Source organism: Entelurus aequoreus, linkage group LG12, assembly GCF_033978785.1.
Source record: "Entelurus aequoreus isolate RoL-2023_Sb linkage group LG12, RoL_Eaeq_v1.1, whole genome shotgun sequence".
In the NCBI taxonomy this organism is placed as follows: domain Eukaryota; kingdom Metazoa; phylum Chordata; class Actinopteri; order Syngnathiformes; family Syngnathidae; genus Entelurus; species Entelurus aequoreus.
Window position 1 is genome coordinate 36,911,595 of NC_084742.1, and position 23,281 is coordinate 36,934,875.

General features: G+C 42.8%; 1 protein-coding gene across 2 annotated transcripts; it reads right to left on the reverse strand.

Annotated features, from left to right (window-relative positions):
* Nucleotides 1–14,545: 14,545 nt before the first annotated feature.
* On the reverse strand, nucleotides 14,546–21,519 carry gpr185b (G protein-coupled receptor 185 b). Of its 2 annotated transcripts, none has more exons than XM_062065916.1 (2): nucleotides 21,416–21,519; nucleotides 14,546–20,513 (listed from the first exon to the last, which is right to left on the reverse strand). In XM_062065916.1, the coding sequence occupies exon 2, from the start codon at nucleotides 20,509–20,511 to the stop codon at nucleotides 19,444–19,446; it is 1,068 nt and encodes a 355-aa protein (XP_061921900.1). In that variant the 5' UTR covers nucleotides 20,512–20,513; nucleotides 21,416–21,519; the 3' UTR covers nucleotides 14,546–19,443. The 2 variants fall into 2 exon arrangements, with proteins under 2 accessions (XP_061921900.1, XP_061921899.1); XM_062065915.1 differs by lacking the exon at nucleotides 21,416–21,519 and adding an exon at nucleotides 20,811–21,196.
* Nucleotides 21,520–23,281: the final 1,762 nt, after the last annotated feature.

A 23,281-nucleotide genomic window follows, 5' to 3' on the forward strand; every position in this document is an offset into this window, starting at 1 on the left:
ACTTATATTGTTAGCTGAATGACCTCGCCCGCCATGTTCGAGTGACAGCCGGTGAACGTCAGTCAGTTAGCACAGGTCCAGCACATCATCATCGTCTTCTTGGGGCGGTATAGCTCGGTTGGTAGAGCGGCTGTGCCAGCAACTTGAGGGTTGCAGGTTCGATCACCGCTTCCGCCATCCTAGTCACTGCTGTTGTGTCCTTGGGCAAGACACTTTACCCACCTGCTCCCAGTGCCATCCACACTGCTTTAAATGTAACTTAGATATTGGGTTTCACTATGTAAAGCGCTTTGAGTCACTAGAGAAAAGTGCTATATAAATATAATTCACTTCACTTCTTCCGCCCAACGAACGTGTTTGTCCTTCACCAAAAACAAATGCCTTCCTCTCTCTGATCAAACACACCTGTTGACAATGAGGTAACGCCCTCCAATCCCTCAGAGCCAATCACATTGCACACAGTTCACATTGCCTCTGACTGACCAGTGAAAGAGCGGTTAGTGATAATATTGCAATTTAAAAGGGCTATTTCAACATTAACAAGACACACCTTAACACAGACCTGGGCCTGCTTTTCAATCCGGCCCGCTGGACATTTCCAAATATATATTTTTTTTTACATCTTTAAGATGGAAACTGTAGCTGCCATTATGATGTGCGGTGATGTTTTCAAATGACCGTAAGACTTGAACTATACAAAGTATTTCAATGGTTGGAATCTGCACTTTTGCATGATATACTAGTTACTAGGGTTGTCCCGATACCAATATTTTGTTACCGCTACCGGTACCAGAATTATTTCAATACTTTTCCAAATAAAGTGGACCACAAAAAATTGCGTTTTTGGCTTTATTTTGACAAAAAAATGTACGGTACATTACATATCCATCCATCCCTTTTCTACCGCTTGAGGGTCATGGAGGTGCTGGAGCCTATCTCAGCTGCATTCAGGCGGAAGGCGGGGTATCAATCAATCAATCAATCAATGTTTATGTATATAGCCCTAAATCATGACTGTCTCAAAGGGCTGCACAAGCCACAACGACATCCTCGGTTCAGGACAAGTCGCCACCTCATCGCAGGGCCAACACAGATAGACAGACAACACGAGGGACCATTTAGTGTTGCCAATCAACCTATCCCCAGGTGCATTTCTTTGGAGGTGGGAGGAAGCCGGAGTACCCGGAGGGAACCCACGCAGTCACGGGGAGAACATGCAAACTCCACACAGAAAGATCCCGAGCCCAGGATCGAACCCAGGACCTTCGTATTGTGAGGCAGACGCACTAACCCCTCCTCCACCGTGCTGCCTTACATTAAACATATGTTTCTTATATCATAGACTATACACATGGGACCCATTACCTCCCTGCTTGGCACTCAGCATCAAGAGTTAGAAATCAGGGTTAAATCACCAAAATGATTCCCGAGCTCGGCCACCGTTGCTGCTCACTGCTCCCTTCACCTCCCAGGGGGTGGAACAAATGCAGAGGGTAATTTCACCAAACCTAGTGAGTGTGTGACGCTCAGTGGTACTTTAACTTGAACTTTTATTGTACGTTTGTCCTTAAATAAAATAGTGAACATACAAGACAACTTGTATTTTATTAGTAAGTAAGCAAACAAAGGCTCCTAATTAGTCTGTTGACATATGCAGTAACATATTGTGTCATGTTCCATTCTATTATTTAGTCAAGTGGTAGAAAATGAATTATTAATCTACTTGTTGATTTACTGTTAATATCTGCTTACTTTCTCTTTTAACATGTTCTATCTACACTTCTGTTAAAATGTAATAATCACTTATTGTTCTTTTATTTGATACTTTACATTAGTTTTGGATGATACCACAAAATTGGGTATCAATCCGATACCAAGTCGTTACAGGATCATACATTGGTCATATTCAAAGTCCTCATGTGTCCAGGGACATATTTCCTGAGTTTATAAATATAATATACATTTAAAAAAATGAAAGAAGATATTGTGATACCAAAAAATATCGACGTAATCATAGTAGTATCGACTAGATACGCTACTATACTTGGTATCATGACAGTGGATGTTAGGTGTAGATCCACCAATGGCGTTTGTTTACATTTTGACGCCGGTGAGCTACAGTGTGTAGTGAAGCATGTTTAGCTATTCCTCGTCCTGCAGGGATGATACTTGTAAGAAACTTACTTTATTTGTCGCCATGAATGCGAGGATTAGTGATTTAGAAGTAGCTACACCAAAATGATTCCCGGGCGCGGCGCCGCTGCTGCCCACTGCTCCCCAAGGGGATGGGACAAATGCAGAGGACAAATTTCACCACATCTAGTGTGTGTGTGACAATCATTGGTACTTTAATCTTAATCTTTAATCTAAAACACTGCCGACCCCGGCTGGACTTTAGCCGCGAGCCAGCTAGCCATGTCTTAAAGCACCTCTTTGGATGGACGTTTCAGTGTTATATCTTCACCTTTATCGTTAGTTTTTTAGCCAAAATGCGTCCGTTCTCCCTTTTCTGTCTACACACTGTGTCTGCTTGTAAGTACTTTTTAAATACCGGTACTTTTCAGAGGCGGTATAGTACCAAATATGATTCATTAGTATCGCGGTACTGTACTAATACCGGTATACCGTACAACCCTACTAGTTACTATGGTAATCTAAGTCCCAGCAGCTCAGACGAGGCACCAGTGTGGTGGGGAGCGTTTCCACAGAGTGTCAGCCTGAAATGCGGGTGTCAGGGACAGACGCGGAAGGAGATTTTTACAACAAAGTTCTAAAGCTTAGTGATATATCAGATGTATCAGATTGTAGGTGTTTTTTTGTTTTTTTTACGTTTATATTTGGCTGTTTGTTGCATTTTTGTTGCATTTTCGCTTGATTGTAAAATATCTCGATGGGGTGTGGGGTGGGGTATGATGTTCATATGATGTCAATATTCAGTGTTTTATCGTTCATAGTTAATATTGTAAATCCCACATATCTTTACTTTCATGTACATTCTGGGTGTCTCATTCAGTAAAAAAAATAAAATTCCATTCTGTTTTCAAGGCGGTCTTTCATAACGTTTTTAGCATTCAATCAGACATTATTGCGAGTTTTTGTATTAGTGTTCCTAAAAATAGTTACACCGGCCCCCAGACACATTTGTTTTCTCTAAATTTGGCCCCCTGAGTCAAAATAATTTTAAAATATGCATTGGCTCCTTTTGTGTTTCAGGATAAATTTGAAAGGCCTACTGAAACCCACTACTACCAACCACGCAGTCTGATAGTTTATACATCAATGATGAAATCTTAACATTGCAACACATGCCAATACGGCCGGGTTAACTTATAAAGTGCAATTTTAAAATTCCCGCCACACTTCCGGTTGAAAAACTCCTTTGGATATGATTTATGCGCGTGACGTCACAAAAGCAACGGAAGTGGTTGGACCCCATCTGACCCGATAGAAAAGCCTCTTGTTTTCTTCGACAAAATTCCACAGTATTCTGGACATCTGTGTTGGTGAATCTTTTGCAATTTGTTTAATGAACAATGGAGGCTGCAAAGAAGAACGTTGTAGGTGGGATCGATCGGTGTCTTAGCGGCTAAGTACAATACTTACAGCAACACAACAAGGACTACTTACTACGCCTAGCCGATGCTTTCCGCCAAACCCACGGATGAAGTCCTTCGTCGCGCCGTTGATCGCTGGAATGCAGGTGAGCACGGCTGTTGATGGGAAGATGAGGGCTGGCTGGCGTAGGTGGAGCGCTAATGTTTTATCATAGTTCTGTGAGGTCCGGTTGCTAAGTTGCTAAATTAGCCTTAGCGTCGTTAGCAACAGCATTTTTAAGCCTTACCAGGCTGAGAATTTTTAACCGTGTAGTTACATGTACATGGTTTAATAGTAGCTAAGTGTGTCACCGATGTATTGTCTTGGAGATAAAAGTCACTTTAAATGTCCATTTCGCGTGCTCGACTCTCATTTTCAAGAAGATATAGTATCCGAGGTGGTTTAAAATACAAATCCGTGATCCACAATAGAAAAAGGAGAGAGTACATAGTTCTGTGAGGTCCGGTTGCTAAGTTGCTAAATTAGCCTTAGCGTCGTTAGCAACAGCATAGTTAAGCCTTACCAGGCTGAGAATTTTGAACCGTGTAGTTACATGTACATGGTTTAATAGTATTGTTGGTCTTCTGTCTATCCTTCCAGTCAGGGGTTTATTTATTTTGTGTCTATCTTCATTTGAGAATGATGCTATCACGTTAGCTCAGTAGCTAAGTGTGTCACCGATGTATTGTCTTGGAGATAAAAGTCCCTTTAAATGTCCATTTCGCGTGCTCGACTCTCATTTTCAAGAGGATATAGTATCCGAGGTGGTTTAAAATACAAATCCGTGATCCACAATAGAAAAAGGAGAGTGTGGAATCCAATGAGCCAGCTTGTACCTAAGTTACGGTCAGAGCGAAAAAAGATACGTCCATCACTGCCTCACAAGTCCTTCACTGTAACGTTCCTCATCTACGAATCTTTCATCCTCGCTCAAATTAATGGGGTAATCGTCACTTTCTCGGTCCGAATCTCTCTCGCTCCATTGTAAACAATGGGGAATTGTTAGGAATACTAGCTCCTGTGACGTCACGCTACTTCCGGTACAGGCAAGGCTTTTTTTTATCAGCGAGCAAAAGTTGCGAACTTTATCGTCGATTTTCTCTACTAAATCCTTTCAGCAAAAATATGGCAATATCGCGAAATGATCAAGTATGACACATAGAATGGATCTGCTATTCCTGTTTAAATAAATAAAAATCATTTCAGTAGGCCTTTAAGGTTCTTCTTATGCTTTTAAAATGTTTTTATGGTATTGGGCCTTCTTATCATTCAGATTTGCTTTTACCCAATGAGCCTTCTCCTAATTATTCCAAAAGTCAGGACACAAAGTCACGGGATGGTGTCATTCCACCATTATGGCCCCCGTCTATGGAACAGCTTGCCGGAGGACCTCAGGGCTGCGGAGAACGTTCATGTTTTTAAGAGCAGGCTTAAGACCCACCTTTTTGATTTGGCTTTTACCTGAAATTATTTTATTGAAGTCATTTGTATTTTCCTTTTTATCCTATTAGTTATGCAAGATTTTATTTAGTTCTATTTATTTACTGTATATTAATTTTATTTTTTCTATTAATCTTCATATGTCTTGCTTGTATTTTATTCTTTATCTCTACTCATGGTTCTTACCATTTCACAAGTTTTATTATTTTTATTTTTCAACCTTTTAGAAGAGCTATCCACCTCAAGGGTTATCGGCCGTGCTTGTGGGGGCGCTTTTGTGTCAGTGCCCTGGTGGCCATGGTCTGATGACCTCCTGGTGCAGATGGCTCCTGTGATAGTGTTTACTCACATGTCTCCTCTGTACTCAGCCATGCAATCATTGGTCCATATAGTTGCATATGTGTGTGTGTTGTGTGTGTGTGTTTGTGTTTGGTATCTGTGTCTGTGCATGCGTATGTGATAATGGGGAATATGGGACACCAGGGTATTGTTGCATTTCTTTTATGTATAAAAAGTGCTTTATAAATAAAGTTTGATTGATTAATTGATTGTCCTCCATTCAAATTGCTCATAATCTACAGCTTTCATCTCTCATGTGTCCAAGATGGAGTAAAGGGTGCCCAGCCTAATTTCATAAGCAGGTTTTATTGTTTTTAAATACTAAGTAACAATAACACTCATTCATTTGTGTGCTTCTCAAGACTACACGTGAACAAACAACCTGCTTTTTTCCAAAATAATGTACGTTGTTTGTCACCTGCAGGTTGCTGCTTGGCTAACGCTAGCAGTCTACTAAATGCTACGTGTGTAACTGAATAAAACATGCTTTGGTTCAAACGTACCAGTCTGAAAATGCCGTGAACACGCCAGCATGTACCAGTTGATGGCGTTAAAGGCCTACTGAAACCCACTACTACCGACCACGCTGTCTGATAGTTTATATATCAATGATGAAATCTTAACATTGCAACACATGCCAATACGGCCGGGTTAACTTATAAAGTGCAATTTAAAATTTCCCGCCACACTTCCGTTTGAAAACGTCTATGTATGATGACGCATGCGCGTGACGTCAATGGTTGATACGGAAGTTTTCGGACCCATTGAATCCAATACAAAACGCTATGTTTTCATCCCAAAATTCCACAGTATTCTGGACATCTGTGTTGGTGAATCTTTTGCAATTTGTTTAATGAACAATGAAGACTGCAAAGAAGAAAGCTGTAGGTGCGATCGGTGTATTAGCAGCAGACTACAGCAACACAACCAGGAGGACTTTGAGGTGGATAGCAGACGCGCTACCGTGAGTACAGCTTTGGCTTCCAAACATTTGATCGCTTGCCCGTACGTGCGTGTCGCTATGTGCATGTCACGTACGTAACTTTGGGGAAATATATGTTTCTTGCCGACTCTGATGGCGGCCGGGGTGTCGTCGAAAGCTATAACGCCCGCCGCCGCCGCCGTCCCGTAGCTAAGTTAGCTTCAATTGCGTCGTTAGCAACAGCATTGTTAAGCTTCGCCAAGCTTGAAATTATTAACCGTATATTTACATGTCCATGGTTTAATAGTATTGTTGATCTTCTGCCTATCCTTCCAGTCAGGGGTTTATTTATTTTGTTTCTATCTGCATTTGAGCCCGATGCTATCACGTTAGCTCAGTAGCTAAAGAGCTTCGCAGATGTATTGTCGTGGAGATAAAAGTCACTGTGAATGTCCATTTCGCGTTCTCGACTATCATTTTCAAGAGGATATAGTATCCGAGGTGGTTTAAAATACAAATCCGTGATCCACAATAGAAAAAGGAGAAAGTGTGGAATCCAATGAACCCTTGTACCTAAGTTACGGTCAGAGCGAAAAAAGCTACGTCCTGCACTGCACTGTAGTCCTTCACTCTCACTTTCCTCATCCACAAATCTTTCATCCTCGCTCAAATTAATGGGGTAATCATCGCTTTCTCGGTCCGAATCTCTCTCGCTGCATTGTAAACAATGGGAAAATGGGAGGAGTCCTTCCTCCTGTGACGTCACGCTACTTCCGGTATAGGCAAGGCTTTTTTTTTTATCAGTGACCAAAAGTTGCAAACTTTATCGTCGTTGTTCTCTACTAAATCCTTTCAGCAAAATATGGCAATATCGCGAAATGATCAAGTATGACACATAGAATGGATCTACTATCCCCGTTTAAATAAATAAAAATCATTTCAGTAGGCCTTTAAAAGTCATGTTTGATTGTCTCACGGCTGCTATCCAGGCTATTTGCCATCTCTTTATTAGCTCACTAACCCGGCTTCCTTTGGCTTTGCTTTCACGCTGGAAATGAGAATCTCACTAAATCAGGGGTGTCAAACATACGGCCGAATCAGGCCCGCGAACAGGTTTTATCCGGCCCGCGGGATGAGTTTGCTACATATAAAAATGAGCGGAAATTTTTGAATGAAAGAAACTGCTGTTCTAAATGTGTCCACTAGATGTCGCAATAGCAATTTTTGTATCTTTGTAGATGATGCTACATATGTAAAAAAATAAACCACATGATGTTAGTACATCAGTCGAGGAAACTACATAAATAACATCCTGTAATTTGATTTTGATATTATTTTTTTATCTTGATAGATTGAAAATCAACACCAATGAGTTGACTCATGAACATTATCACATAATTTATTCAGAAAATATAAATAACGGCAAATAAAAATAGAATACTAATAACCGCAACATGTAAGTGTTAAATAAACCCAACAACATTATGATTTGTACATTTTCAGAATGTGCTTGTTCTATTTTTAAAAGAAGAAAACAATATGAAGTTGTCTTTATTTCTAAGTTATCGTGCCGTGATTTTACCAGTCCGGCCCACTTGGGAGTAGATTTTTCTCCATGTGGCCCCCCATCTAAAATGAGTTTGACACCCCTGCACTAAATCGTTTTAATCCTGAAACGATCATGACCACGATTGTGGGAGTTAATGATGCTGCACGTTCGCGCCATGTTTTGAACTTGTTAAAGAAAAAGTCTGTATAGTCTTGTATTTAGCCATGTAAATAATAGATTAAGAGTCCAGCAAGACCCACCATTCAATGCGTTTTCAGATCAGACTTTCAAGCCCTATATTGTACATAAATATACATCATGTTGAATAATGTGATGTTATATTGACCTCTCCTCAGGCAATAGAGGTCGTTTTAATGACATTCTGCAACCATCTGCTTCATCTTTATTATCATCATACCTATAAAAGAGAAGGCGTTGTCTTTTTTGGGGTGCGCAGATGGTGACTCAGCAGAGCGTCCGAGAAAGCAGCGACTTAGTCAAAAAAACAAATGTAACATTTCGTTTTCATTAAAAAAAGATGCATAGGTTTAATTTAAACTCAAATTTGGGGACAAAAGATGCTAGTAAATAATAAAATCACTCTCTTTTCACATTCAAAAGTACATGTTGTTTTGATATCAGCCTCATCATGTATGGCATTTGTAAGTATTATAATGCCAATACTTACAATGAAGTGTGGATACTGTATAGGTAACCCCCCCAAAGAGGGTGAATGATGTATTTTGGGAAATGTTGTTCGGCTTAATCCTATTTTTTAGGCGTGCCGAGTATTGGAACGCAGGATGATGACCTCCAGATGCTCTTTGTGTTAATTACTAATGAACATGAAGACGTTTGCTCTCTTCTAAGGTGATTTGCTGCAGCAGATGGCGACGGCAGGGAGGAAGGAGGCAGGGGGGAGGAGGGAGGCAGAGGGGAGGAATACTACTTGCTTGAACGCCGATCCCCGCAGGGTGGTGCTAATACTTGCGTTTTTCAGTGTTGTAACAAAGTGCACATTCTTCGTCACTGAACGTAACTGTACTTAAGTATTTATTTTTATATATCTGTACTTTACTTTTTTTTTTTTTTTTCTGGCAACTTAAACTTTTACTTCACTTCATTTTCCATATAAATGAGTGCTTTTACCCAACATTTCTGGGAACCGTCTTAGGTCCACACAAACATTGAGAGTTTCAAAAACGCATATTTGGGGTTAAAACAATGTCCGTCCACACAAGTGTAGTGTCAAAAGTGTCTATGTCTACACACAAACGCATACACCTACTGTCATGCACATTTTGTCCAATCAGAAGCCTGAAAAAAGCAGCAATATCTGACTTGGTGGCATTACACCTCCTATTATGTGTATTTTGATATACTTGGCGTACACAATGACATGTGCATTATCTTTAAAACCAGCCTGCACCTACACAGAAAGAGCGAATGCACGCCTGTGAAGCTGAAACCCAACACTCATACAATTATAACGTGTTCAGCAACATGGTGATGTATTACATGTGCAGTGAAGTCTACATTATTTATAAAATCAGCGCACACTAACGAGCCAAGGAAACAATTTTGCATGTTTAAGGGAACTATAAAGCATTTAATCATGGATATAGTGAAAAAGTTCATGTGCAATGTAGTGTATATTGCCTTTAATATTAGTACTCACTACAAGGAGGATGCTACATCATATTTTTTTTAGTTGCTTGGTCACTTTTTACGCGCGAGCACGGTCGCGCCCTACTCCATCTACAAAAATGGAAGCAAGACAGGTAAGTTGACTTCATGATTTGTCGTTAAACAAGGACTAAAAACATAAGATAATGTTGCACCTTTCTTATAACATAAAGCAAAAAGTCTTGCTTGTCAAAGTTGCTCCATCAGGTGGAGGTTCCACAGTGATCGTATCCAAAACAGCTGACTGTCATTAGCGCTGGCGGGAGTCAATCAATCAAGCAATCAATGTTTACTTATATATCCCTAAATCACGAGTGTCTCAAAGGGCTGCACAAGCCACAACGACATCCTCGGCTCAGATCCCACATCAGGGCAAGAAAAAACTCAACCCAATGGGATGACAATGAGAAACCTTGGAGGGGACTGCAGATGTGGGGACCCCCCTGGGCGACCGGTCCAATGGACGTCGAGTGGATCTAACATAATAGTGAGAGTCCAGTCCATAGTGGATCTAACATAATAGTGAGAGTCCAGTCCATAGTGGGGCCAGCAGGAGATCATCTTGAGTGGAGACAAGTCAGCAGCGCAGACACGTCCCCAACTGATGCACAGATGAGTGGTCCACCCTGGGTCCCGACTTTGGACAGCTAGTGCCTCATCTGTGCCCCTCCCCGGCCCCCCTCCACGAAGGAGAGGGGGGCAGAGCAGAAAAGAAACGGCAGATCAACTGGTCTGAAAGGTGGGTCTATTTAAAGGCTAGAGTATACAAACGAATTTTAAGATGGGACTTAAATGCTTCTACTGAGGTAGCATCTCTAACTGTTACTGGTGTGTTTCAAAGCCCATTTTGATGTGTCTTTTTTATTAATGTTGAGTGAAAATAGCAGCATGTTTACGTTCAAACATACAATAAGTCCTCCAATAGTGTGTTTAAAGGCAGCAAAGCAGTGTTATTGAGCTTGGAAATGACAGCGCACAACCGTGAAGTCATCACAAGTCTCTGTGTGTGCCGTGTACACGCATACGCTAAGCCAGGGGTGTCCAAACTTTTTCCATTGAGGGCCGCACACGGAAAAAAGTAAAAGCATGCGGGGGCCATTTTGATATTTTTCATTTTCAAATCATAACAAAATATACAAATATAAAGGGTCTCAGTTATTAAAATGTTAAAAATAAGTCACATTATTATTATTATTTTTTATTTAACGCTTACAGTAAATCTCTATATCAACTTCAGGTTGATATAACGTTTAAAAAAAAGGTTTTATGCCTTTTCTGTCAAAGACAACTTTGTTTTTTATAGTAAAACTGAAATATGCAGTATTTTCCCCACCGCCCAAAACATTCAGAAAGCAATGTTTGATGTGAAGTAATTGGAGCCCTAAAAAGATCAATAATGCAGGACACCATTGATTTTAATTTATTATTATTGTTGATTAATCACAGTGAAAAGATCAATAAAATCCCATTAAATATATTTGGGATCCAAAAAGTCCCCCACTTATAAAGTGATACATTTTTATCATATATTTTTTTACTTACAACACTTAAATTACGAGATCAACTTCTGATATATCTGTCCATTTTACGTTTGAACTATTAATTTGTTTGTTTTATGCTCTTATGTCAAAGAAAACATTGTTTTTATATGGCAACCACACAATATTTGCAATATTTTCCACATAAAACATTTTAAAGTGAAATATTTGAAGTAATTGGAGCCTTGAATAGATCAATATTTGGTTATAACATTGAATTTAAAAAAAAAAAATAATAATTTTTTTTGAGCAATGGCAAAAAAGCAAAATAAAGAAAGACAAAAGAAAAACAAACAGCTTGCATGGCAGCTTTGTGTCAACATTGCAACTGTTCCTCGTTAGATTTCACCTCATTCCACTTTTTTTAATGTTAATTCTTAATTTTTGCAATAGCGTTTCCAGAATATGTGGCGGGCCGCTAAACAATTAGCTGCTGGCCGCAAATGGCCCCCGGGCCGCACTTTGGACACCCCTGTGCTAAGTTTTGGAACTCTCCACTTTGGCCAACGTTTGCAAAAGTCTGCATTTTTAAAGACAAAAGTATGCGTCTGCGTGTGGACAAGAGGCCGAAACGCAGAGATTAGTATGCGTTTATTAAGAATCTGTGTTTGTGTGGACATGGTCTTAGTTACTCCAAAAAAAAGGTGGAGTTGATGTCGTATTGTTTGGAGAAGCCCCACGTGTCGGCCATGTGATGCCACCGTGGAAGCTGCAGGCTCCGCTGCTCAGGGTGAGCGACACTGGGAATTTTGGTATCAATTTGATACCAAGGAAACGCAGACCTAGTATCCACAATACTGATACCAACACGTTGACTTTAAATGTCATAATCAATGAACATTTTTGTCATAGCTAAGTAAGACTATGACAACACAGAAAATGTTTTTTATTATAATAAAAAATTTCTTAAAACTAATTGCTTCAACTCCTTAATGTTATGTTGATGTATGTGATGGATGATCTACAAACCCCGTTTCCATATGAGTTGGGAAATTGTGTTAGATGTAAATATAAACGGAATACAATGATTTGCAAATCCTTTTCAACCCATATTCAATTGAATGCACTACAAAGACAAGATATTTGATGTTCAAACTCATAAACTTTTTCTTTGTTTTTGCAAATAATAATTAACTTAGAATTTCATGGCTGCAACATGTGCCAAAGTAGTTGGGAAAGGGCATGTTCACCACTTTGTTACATGGCCTATCCTTTTAACAACACTCAGTAAACGTTTGGGAACTGAGGAGACACATTTTTGAAGCTTTTCAGGTGGAATTCTTTCCCATTCATGCTTGATGTACAGCTTAAGTTGTTCAACAGTCCGGGGGTCTCCGTTGTGGTATTTTAGGCTTCATAATGCGCCACACATTATCAATGGGAGACAGGTCTGGACTACAGGCAGGCCAGTCTAGTACCCGCACTCTTTTACTATGAAGCCACGTTGATGTAACACGTGGCTTGGCATTGTCTTGCTGAAATAAGCAGGGGCGTCCATGGTAACGTTGCTTGGATGGCAACATATGTTGCTCCAAAACCTGTATGTACTTTTCAGCATTAATGGCGCCTTCACAGATGTGTAAGGCACCCATGTCTTGGGCACTAATACACCCCCATACCATCACAGATGCTGGCTTTTCAACTTTGCGCCTATAAAAATCTGAAAGGTTCTTTTCCTTTTTGGTCCTGAGGACACAATGTCCACAGTTTCCAAAAACAATTTGAAATGTGGACTCGTCAGACCACAGAACACTTTTCCACTTTGTATCAGTCCATCTTAGATGAGCTCAGGCCCAGCGACCAACTGTAGTTACTGACAGTGGGTTTCTGAAGTGTTCCTGAGCCCATGTGGTGATATCCTTTACACACTGATTTCGCTTGATGCAGTACAGCCTGAGGGATCGAAGGTCACAGGCTTAGCTGCTTACGTGCAGTGATTTCTCCAGATTCTCTGAACCCTTTGATGATATTACGAACCGTAGATGGTGAAATCCCTAAATTCCTTGCAATAACTGGTTGAGAAAGGTTTTTCTTAAATTGTTCAACAATTTGCTCACGCATTTGTTGACAAAGTGGTGACCCTCGCCCCATCCTTGTTTGTGAATGACTGAGCATTTCATGGAATCTACTTTTATACCCAATCATGGCACCCACCTGTTCCCAATTTGCCTGTTCACCTGTGGGACGTGTTGCTGGCATCAAATTCTAAAGTTAATGATCATTTGCAAAATAACATTTTTTTTATCAGTTTGAACATCAAATATGTTGTCTTTGTAGCATATTCAACTGAATATGGGTTGAAAATGATTTGCAAATCATTGTATTCCGTTTATATTTACATCTAACACAATTTCCCAACTCATATGGAAACGGGGTTTGTATTTTGATGGATAAGTGCAGGGTTTATAAAAGTGTAAAGTGATAAGTAGATAACGTGCACATTAGTGTAACGGTACAGAGACGGCACTGAGACAGGGACGTCGTTCCGCTTGCAGCGTTTTTATTTGCACACGTGTGACGTGTGTAATCAAGCCAAATATGTGGTATGTGACTATGTGAAGTGATTATCTGTTGAGTGTTGTGTGGGAGGTGCGTGTTGAGGCAGATGCGAGAGTCCAGAAAGGGCGAGGCCTGCTCGGAGGTCCGGGGACAGGCAAGTGGTCAAGGGCTGGAGCGAGGTGTCGTTGTCCGGGGGAGGCGTAAAAGTCGAGATCCGGGAAGGCAGCAGGGAGTCCAAAGGGGATCCGGGGAGACGAGACACACATCTCGAAACCAGGGAATGACGCGAGGCTGGAGGATGACGACACAGGGCAAGACACGGTGAGCACAAAGGAGGGGAGACACAGAGACCAAGGAAGCACATAGGCGAAGAAAGCTAGAGACCTGTAGGGCTTACTGTACGGATACAAGCAGCTACGTTCTGGCACTGGAACGCAGGACACGCTGGCTTAAGAAGACAGGGGGGGATCTCATCAGCGCCAGGTGTGTTGATTGTAGATTACTTGGGCTTGTCCAGCGGAGCGCACCGCAGGAGCTTGAGCCGTAAGAATTAGTGCTTGTAACACAAAATGTCATGTTCCCAGTTAAAAACACTTAACACACTTTAAATACACTATTGGGAACATTGACACTTATAATTAAAACAATACTATACTAAGGGACCTTTGGCCCCGTGGCCATGGTCCCACATAACATTCAGCGACTCCACAAATAAGACACACTCATGGTCCTGATCTGACTCATTTTATTTCCATTTAGTGTTTTTTTTTCTTTGTTGTTGTTGTTCCAAATGTCCTTTTTTTTCACCCCCTGGTTATATACAATAATAAAAATAAATCTCTTCAAGGTTTTACATTCGACATTTACAAGTGCAACGTGTAGCATAACTCTCATAAAGTGCATTTTCTTTTTCTTTTTTTTAACCACAAGATGAACACAAGAGATCATGAAGGAAGTTAGTATTCACACACACACACACACACACACACACACACACACACACACACACACACACACACACACACACACACACACACACACACACACACACACACACACACATACATTGGCAGATGCATAAAACAACACATTTCTCAATGAAGGCCATACTCGGTCCACATATTAGCTCTGTCATGGTTTTTTTTCTGGACTGATACATCTCAGACGTCCCTGCCGATGACCCCCGACCCTCCAAAAAGTGGGAGACCCTCAAAATCACAGGACTGAACAAGGAAGAAGTGTTCAGGAAAACATCCTGCTTGTCATCTTCTTCCAGGCTAACTATTTTTAGCCTGACCGACTTGCCTTCCAGGCCGAGGGAAGGACGTAATAATTGGTACGGAACGATGAAGGAGACGGGCGGACGTCTTTTGAAAAGAGACACCCCCCTCCCGCTCTCTAAGACAAAGATGGCGGACCGTGACGCGCAAGACCGCTGACGTTTAGCGTGCCGGCCAAAAAAGCCCCCCGCCCAGCTATTGCATGTCAAGCGGAGAATCGATCACCGTCTATTTTGGCTCCTTTGCCGAGCCGAGCGATCAATAGCAGCAAGGTCAAGTGCCCGTCTGCTCTGTGTTCCATTGCTTCTGTCTGGCCTACGTCGGCAAATCAAAGTAAGACACTAGAACCTTGGGAAATATGGCACTTTTTCAGCATAACGTCTCCCCCGATCCATCAAAAAAAACAACAAACAGTGACGAGGAATAGACATATTTGACAACTCATGCCCTGATGAAACGTTACAAAAATAGACATTTCTGTACAGCTTTTGCATAAGAAAAATAACACACGTGTTCATATGTTAAAAAAAACTACAAAGAAATGATCCTGTGTAGCATCACCCCACGTCCTCACCTCATACCCCCCCATTCGCAATGTGTGTGTGTTTACAGTGAGATTTGGTTTCAATATGAGTCATTACATTACATTATTGGCTGTGATTCCACAAAAACACACACATATTCTTGTATTTCCTACTTTCTTGAGACCTCCGAAAAATGCCTGTCTTTTTTTGTTTGTTGAATTTTCTTGTTTGTAATTGGTTTTTAATCTTCATTATTTACTTCAAGTTATTGCAGTATGTCTCTATATACATATTTATTAAACATTTTTCATTAGCATTTCAATTTTTTACACAGACTTGTTATTTCATATGTTGACCAGAGGGGGAGCACTTTTAAAACCGACACACATCCTTCATCCATTTTTCTACCGCTTGTCCCGTTCTGGGTTGCGGGGGTTGCTGGAGCCTATCTCAGCTGCATTCGGGCGGAAGGCAGGGTGCACAGTCAATTTGAAAAACCCCTAACCACCCTAATTTAATAGATTTCCCCACCAGGGGGTGCAAATGAGACATTCTCTATTAGATGCGATGGTTTTCTGTATTGGGACCATGATTTATGTCTTAACTTGTTCACCGGTCCTCATATGAACGGTACTTTTCCTTGTTGATGTCTCAAGAAGGGTAGAAATACAAGAACACACACACACACACACACACACACACACACACACACACACACACGCACACACACTAATACACAGTGACTGGTCGCTTCACTTCTACCACAGGAATGCTTAGCTGACTAGTGTCATATTCACAGATGAGAAATATTCATTGGAATAAAAACAACAACAACAACAACAACAACAACAACAAACCAGGACAGGCATGCCAGATGGGGCGTCTGGTGGTGGACAATAGATTCAAATTTGAACGTTGCCATCGTTCTTGGTCACGTTCCCTTCAGTGGCACCGAGCTAACTTAAACAGTGGAGAAGAATACTGTAAATAGCTTCCTGGATACGTTTTTATTTAACTGACAACTGTTAGTAGGCTGGTTAGCTTCCTGGATACGTTTTTATTTAACTGACAACTGTTAGTAGGCTGGTTAGCTTCCTGTTTAAGTTTAGTTTGTTGAGAACAGTTAGCAGGCTAGTTAGCTTCTAGTTTAGGTTTATTAAAATTGAGAGCAGTTAGCAGGCTGGTTAGCTTCCTGTTTAAGTTTAGTTTGTTGAGAACAGTCAGTAAGCCGGTTAGCTTCCTTTTTAAATGTAGTTAATTGAGAACAGTTAGCAGGCTTGTTAGCTTCCTGTTTAAATGTTGTTTATTGAGAACAGTTAGCAGGCTACTTAGCTTCTTGGGTAAGTTTTTATTTAACTGACAACAGTTAGTAGGCCGGTTAGCTTCCTTTTTAAGTGTAGTTCATTGAGAACAGTTAGCAGGCTAGTTAGTTTCCAGTTTAAGTTTATTTTATTGAAAGCGGTTAGTAGGCTGGTTAGCTTCCTGTTTAAGTGTAGTTCATTGGGAGCAGTCTTCCTGTTCAAGTGTAGTTCATTGAGAACAGTTAGCAGGCTAGTTACCTTCCTGTTTAAGTGTAGTTCATTGAGAACAGTTAGCAGGCTAGTTAGCTTCCAGTTTAAGTTTATTTTATTGAAAGCGGTTAGTAGGCTGGTTAGCTTCCTGTTTAAGTGTAGTTCATTGAGAGCAGTCTTCCTGTTCAAGTGTAGTTCACTGAGAACAGTTAGCAGGCTAGTTAGATTCCTGTTTAAGTGTAGTTCATTGTGAACAGTTAGCAGGCTAGTTAGATTCCTGTTTAAGTGTAGTTCATTGAGAACAGTTATCAGGCCAATTAGCTTCCAGTTTAAGTTTATTTTATTGAAAGCGGTTAGTAGGCAGGTTAGCTTTCTGTTTAAGTGTAGTTCATTGAGAGCAGTCTTCCTGTTCAAGTGTAGTTCATTGAGAACAGTTAGCAGGCTAGTTAGATTCCTGTTTAAGTGTAGTTCATTGTGAACAGTTAGCAGGCTAGTTAGATTCCTGTTTAAGTGTAGTTCATTGAGAGCAGTTAGCAGGCTAGTTCGCTTCCTGTTTAGGTTTAGTTTATTGAGAGCAGTTAGCAGGCTGGTTAGCTTCCTGTTTAGATTTAGTTTATTGAGAGTAGTTAGCAGGCTGGTTAGCTTCCTGTTTAAGTGTAACAGGCTTGTAGGAATGAAATAGCCTCTGTGTTTTTTCCTGACCTAACGTATATTCCGTTCTACCCTGGTATTGAGCACAGTGGAGAACAGTAACTTTAAAAATGTTAACAATATATTTAACTGTGCGCCCCATCTAACATGTCTGAATGCTGATGGCTACGCAAAACTTGTCATCATTGATGCTCATCATGAAATGCTCTTCCCGTTGGCCTCTCTGGATTGAATATAAATATGTTTAGAATTAAAAATAATATATGTTTTTCTATTTCACCATGTGACAAATGCACTAACACCTCACAGGTTTTGCAGTTAGTCAAAAAAAATAAAAGAATGACACAAACCCATGTCAGTATTTGAGTCACAGTGGCAGCATATTCAACTAAAAAAGTGGTGCTTTGCACCATATTTGTTTACTCCTTCGATATTCCAATACCATTGAAAATGAGATTGTCCTGCAGAATATCAAATATGCTTGCTAGTTCTCTCTATCTCAATTTGTTTCACTTTTCAAACACACACAAAACACTTGTTATTACATTATTGCACATGAACATTATTCCTGTTCAAGTGAGACCAAAAAACAAAAGATTGCAAAGTTTCAACAAAAGTGGTTGAAGTGACATTTTTAGGATGAGATTTGTCACTAGGTTTCTTACTGTTGTCGTTATTTGGTTAAAAAGCGTCAAATGATTCCCTGTTTAACAACCTGATATATTTTGTATTTGTAAGGTGGCCAGCAAACATTTTCCCAAAGCCAATATCACCACATCCTTATTGATATCATCATAAAGACGTTATTAGCCCAAAATGGTTCTAAACTACACAATGTATTTTACTTCAGTTTGCTTAATTTCTTCTAATGAGAGATTTCCTCGGCCGAGGTGGGAATCTTCTCTCTGTTCCAGAGTAATATGTTGGAAGTTGTATCTTTATGCATTTTAAGAGCATGACATGAAACGTGGTCATGAGTGAACGGCTGCATTTGGAAGTACTCATCCCAGCTCAAACTAATGGATAATCAATGTAGTCGAGGGGCTGCCTTCAAATTTAAAGTGTATGTGCATCGTAAAACTTTCTGTGATGAGCGCATTTTCCATCGTCATAAAGGTCGTAAGAAATCAAAGGGAAACTTATTCCTCTTCCTAAAGGCCATCGTGGAGATGTTAAGGAAGAAGAGCCTAGCCTACTTTCCAGGCCTCTCCACCCATCCTCCATCCCTCCGCCCTTCCTACCAGCAGTCCCCGCCCCCGCAGCATAGAAGCTTCCCCTACATACCGCCGCAGTGGTGCTGTCCTTGGTTCTGAATGCCGCTTTCGCAGTCACGGCGCAGCCAACCACGTTTTTCCCCCTCGCGCTGTTTCATAACACCCGACGTGCACCCTAGCTGGTGTCTTTGTGAGGAAGGGTGGGGGCTCACATATCTAGGATGGATGCTTTCCATCTGCCTGCCTTTGGGAAAATGCTGATTGTGCTGTTGTTTTTTTTCTGGAAAAAAATTCTATAATGTGCTTGAAAGGAGATGACAAAGACATCCAATCAATAACCTCCCAGTTAGGTGTATCTGCATCAGATTAAAGGACAACGTTGTTTCCCCCCCATCAGGAGAGAACATGTTAGCTCATAGAAGATAGCCAAGGTCATTCACTGGAATTCCAGAGCATTCCGTAACCTTCTAATTGCATAAGCATGCAGCACTTTCCCAGCAAGGTCAGGGTCCGTCTTAACCTTCACAGAGATGCTACTCCTGAGAGGTAGGCCTCGAGGAGGTCTCGGTGCTTCGGGTTTTTTCCAGCGAGGTCAAAGCCGGCGTCTGTCCTCGCTGTCCTACCACTGACCTCTTCCCCGAGGGGAGCAGCTGCCACGCTCCTTGCCTCCCCGCCTCAAAGACGCGTTTGGCCGTGCTACACATCGCTAGAGGCGCGGGGTCTCAGTGAAATGTTGGACGGGACGCAACCGCAGCACGCCATCCACAGCGACTTCTGGATGTCCGGGTTTCGGAACGCGTAGATGACGGGGTTGATGACGGAGCAGCAGGTGGCGGGCAGCACAGTGGCGTAGGTATATATCGCGGGGTAGCTGGAGTCGGCCACGATGGAGTACATGGCGAAGGGGAGCCAGCATGCCCCGAAGGCACACAGGATGGCCGACAGCGTGGAGACACCCTTGGTGGTTGAGATGGCCACGAACTGGTGCTGCACGGCGATCTGCTGCGCGTGGCGGAAGGCGATCTTGCAGATCTGCAAGTAGAGCTGCATCATCAGGGCGAAGACCAGTAAGAAGGTGACGGCCAGTGCCACGGCGTTGTTTTTGGTGACCGGCCGGCAGATGCTGCACATGGCCTCGTCCCGCAAGCAGTTCCAGCCGAGCGCCGGCAGCAGGCCCAGCGTGATGCACGACAGCCAGATGAAGACCACCATCACGTAGGTGAAGGTGACCGTCCGCTCCGTGTGGTAGGTCAGCGCATTGTAGAGCGACAGATAGCGGTCCACCGTGATGGCCAGGATGTTGAGGACGGACGCGGAGAAAGCCGAGATCAACAGTCCCACGGACAGAAGAGTCACCAGCTCCAAGGAGCCGTCCACCAAGTAGGTGAAGACAAAGTTCAGGATGAGGCCCAGACCGGCCAGGAGGTCGGCCACCGCCAGCGAGCCGATCAGGACGAACATGGGCGCTCGCAGCGTGGGCGTGTAGAAGAGCACTGCGATGACCAGCGCGTTCTCGCAGGATATGAGCGTACCTGTCACACACAGCGCGATGTCCCAAGGGCTCACCTCCTGGACGGCCACGGCGGTGGTGGCCGGCTGGAGGTCGGGGGTCATCTGCACCGCCGGCTCGGAGGAGGAGTTGGAAAGCTCCTCGGAGAGACCCCAGGAAGTGGACGAGCTGATGAGTTCGAGGGCGGACGAGGAGTTGAAGCCGTCACCGCCGCCGCTGGTCATGGCTGCCGCCGCGGCCAGCGAGAGAATCATGGCTGGGGGAAAGGAAACAGGAAGAGAAGGAAGAGTTGAGAAGAAGACATGGAGAGGAGTGGAAGTTAGGAGGCAGAAGTCAAAAGTGAGGATGGCAGCGGGATGCAGGGAGGGAGACACAATCCTTTCATTCATTCATGCGTTCACTCATTCATGAAAAGCGAGCATCACAGCACTTTAGCAGCCCTTTTAAACACCGATCCCTTCTCCCGTCTTAGCCTCCATGGCGGCACTCTCCCGCGCCACATAAAAGACCAGCGAATTAAGTGCCAAAGACTGCGATCCGACACGTCCCCTACCTGAAAGGTGCCACATCCTAGGAAGAAGACTCACGCCGCTCCCACTTCAAACCATCATCAACACATTCTATTTTTAGAGCTTCTACTAAAAATGGTGCATGACGTCCTGGGGCACGGCGCGCTGCTCGAAGCTGCTGGCCCTCATCTTATAGAATTCCGTCTTCTTCCTCCTATCATCATCATCTCATCTCCTTCCGATGATGATAATGATCATGCAGTCTGGGAATTAAAAAAATAAAAATAAAAAATGCAGCTAATTTTAGCTCAGCGATCCGAATATGACACAATGGAGCTCCATTCACAAAAATACGCCTACCAGCTAACACCCCCTCGCACCCCCCCTTTTCTGTCTGATCCAGGGAAGGTCACCACCACCACACGCCCCCTCCACCCCCCCGCTTCTGCACATCACTGCGGTAAAATAAAATGTAAAAAGAAAAAAAGAGTGAGCTTCCAAGACCAGGACAGATTACAACAGCGATATAAATATTACAAGATATAATAACAACAATGGAAGAAGTGACTTTGGTTCAGCTGCGGCGGTGCATGAGAGAGGAAGAGGAGGGAGGAGTGGGATAGGGGAGCTGAAGAGGAGAGATTATTACCAGCCGGTGTCTTGTTGTCGTCCCCTGCAGGAAAGCAGCGATGTCCGTTCTCCTATTCCGCCTCTTTCCTTCTTTCTTTATCCACGCAGTCAGCCGCGCGCGCCTTGCCGCTCTGTTGTCATGGTTATTTGGCTGCCGTCCTCGCGCCGTATGCACGCCCTCACGCAATCGCCGGCCCCCTCCCAGCCTATCCCCCCCACCACACACACGCGTGACGTCACAAACCGCCACCCCGCTCCTCCCGAGCAGCCGTCGTCATCGTGAATCACGCGAGGCAGCGTCGTTCTGGGGGGAAAGGCGGGGGTTGTAACCCTTGTAACGTTTGCTGCTCGGGAGCTATTTAGGATGAGGGGGGAATTTAATGGTGGCCATTCCGCACGCAGTGACGCACGACTCCGTGGGTGATGTTCATTGCGAGAGTGGGTGGTGGGGTCATATAAATCCTAGAAATTAAGCTTTGTTGCCCCTCCCACAAACATATATTGTTTCACCCTCCTGGGTTACATTTCCTAAAGGTCACCAGGGTTGAATTGTCCATCCTCTTTCTATTCTCTGTCACTATTTTTCTAACCATGCTGAACACCCTCTCTGATGATGCATTGCTGTGTGGCACGCACAAAAGTGCTTTCATCAAATGCACGAGAGTGTGGAATCTTCCATCTCTCCCTAGCATGGCCCAAAACCGGTCAATCCTTGCTTCCTGGGGAAGATCTTCCCTGGCAAGCAATTGGTACTCCAGTACTTGTACCCGGAGGCTGGTCAGGTCCAATCGCAGCTGCGGCAGACTTTCTTTTTGGGATGGCGTGGCCTCCAGCTCCGGCTGAATACCGGGAGTTTGTCGGGAGAAAATCTCTGTCGGGAGGTTGTCGGGAGAGGCGCTGAATATTGGGATTCTCCCACTAAAAACGGGAGGGTTGGCAAGTATGCCTTAGTCGGACAATCTGATTTCATACGTGCGGGGTGGCTTTTAATGTAAAGCGACTTTGAGTACTTAGAAAAGCGCTATATAAATCCCAGGTATTATTTTATGTTGCCACGGTGCCATTTTTGAATCTCTGTAAAACTAAAATAATGCTGTTTGGTAACAGTAGAAGAGAAAGTCAAACACAAATACAAATAGACTGTTATGATCCGATGTCGGATTATAGTTTATTTTGGGTTTTGATTCACTTGTTGTTGTTTTGTGTTTTCTTGGTTGTCATGGGTGCTGATTATCTTCACCTGCCTCTGATTAGTGTCCGGGACACTCACCTGTTCCCGAGCACTAATCAGAGAGCTATTTAGTTCTGCCTTTTTCCGTCACTCAGTCTGGTGCTTTTGTTTGCTTTACGCAACTGCTACGTTTGTTCTTCTGAGTGCAGACGGAACTCCGGGAGAACAAACATAGCAGTTGCTTAAAGCAAAAAAAAGCACCAGACTCGGGAACAGGTGAGCGTCCCGAACACTAATCAGAGGCAGGTGAACATAATCAGCACCCATGACAACCAAGAAAACTCAAAACAGGTGTGCTGAAACAGAACTTAAACAACAAGTGAATCAATACCCAAAATAAACTATGATCCGCCACCGGATCATAACAGTACCCCCCTCCTAAGGCAGGACTAAATAGCTCTATGATTAGTGCTTGGGAACAGGTGAGCATCCCTGATCACTAATTAGAGGCAGGTGAACATAATCAGCACCCATGACAACCAAGAAAACACAAAACAGGGTGCTAAAACAGAACTTAAACAACAAGCGAATTAAAACCCAAAATAAACTATGATCCGCCACCAGATCATAACAGTACCCCCCTCCTAAGGCAGGACTAAATAGCTCTCTGATTAGTGCTTGGGAACAGGTGAGCGTCTCTGATCACTAATCAGA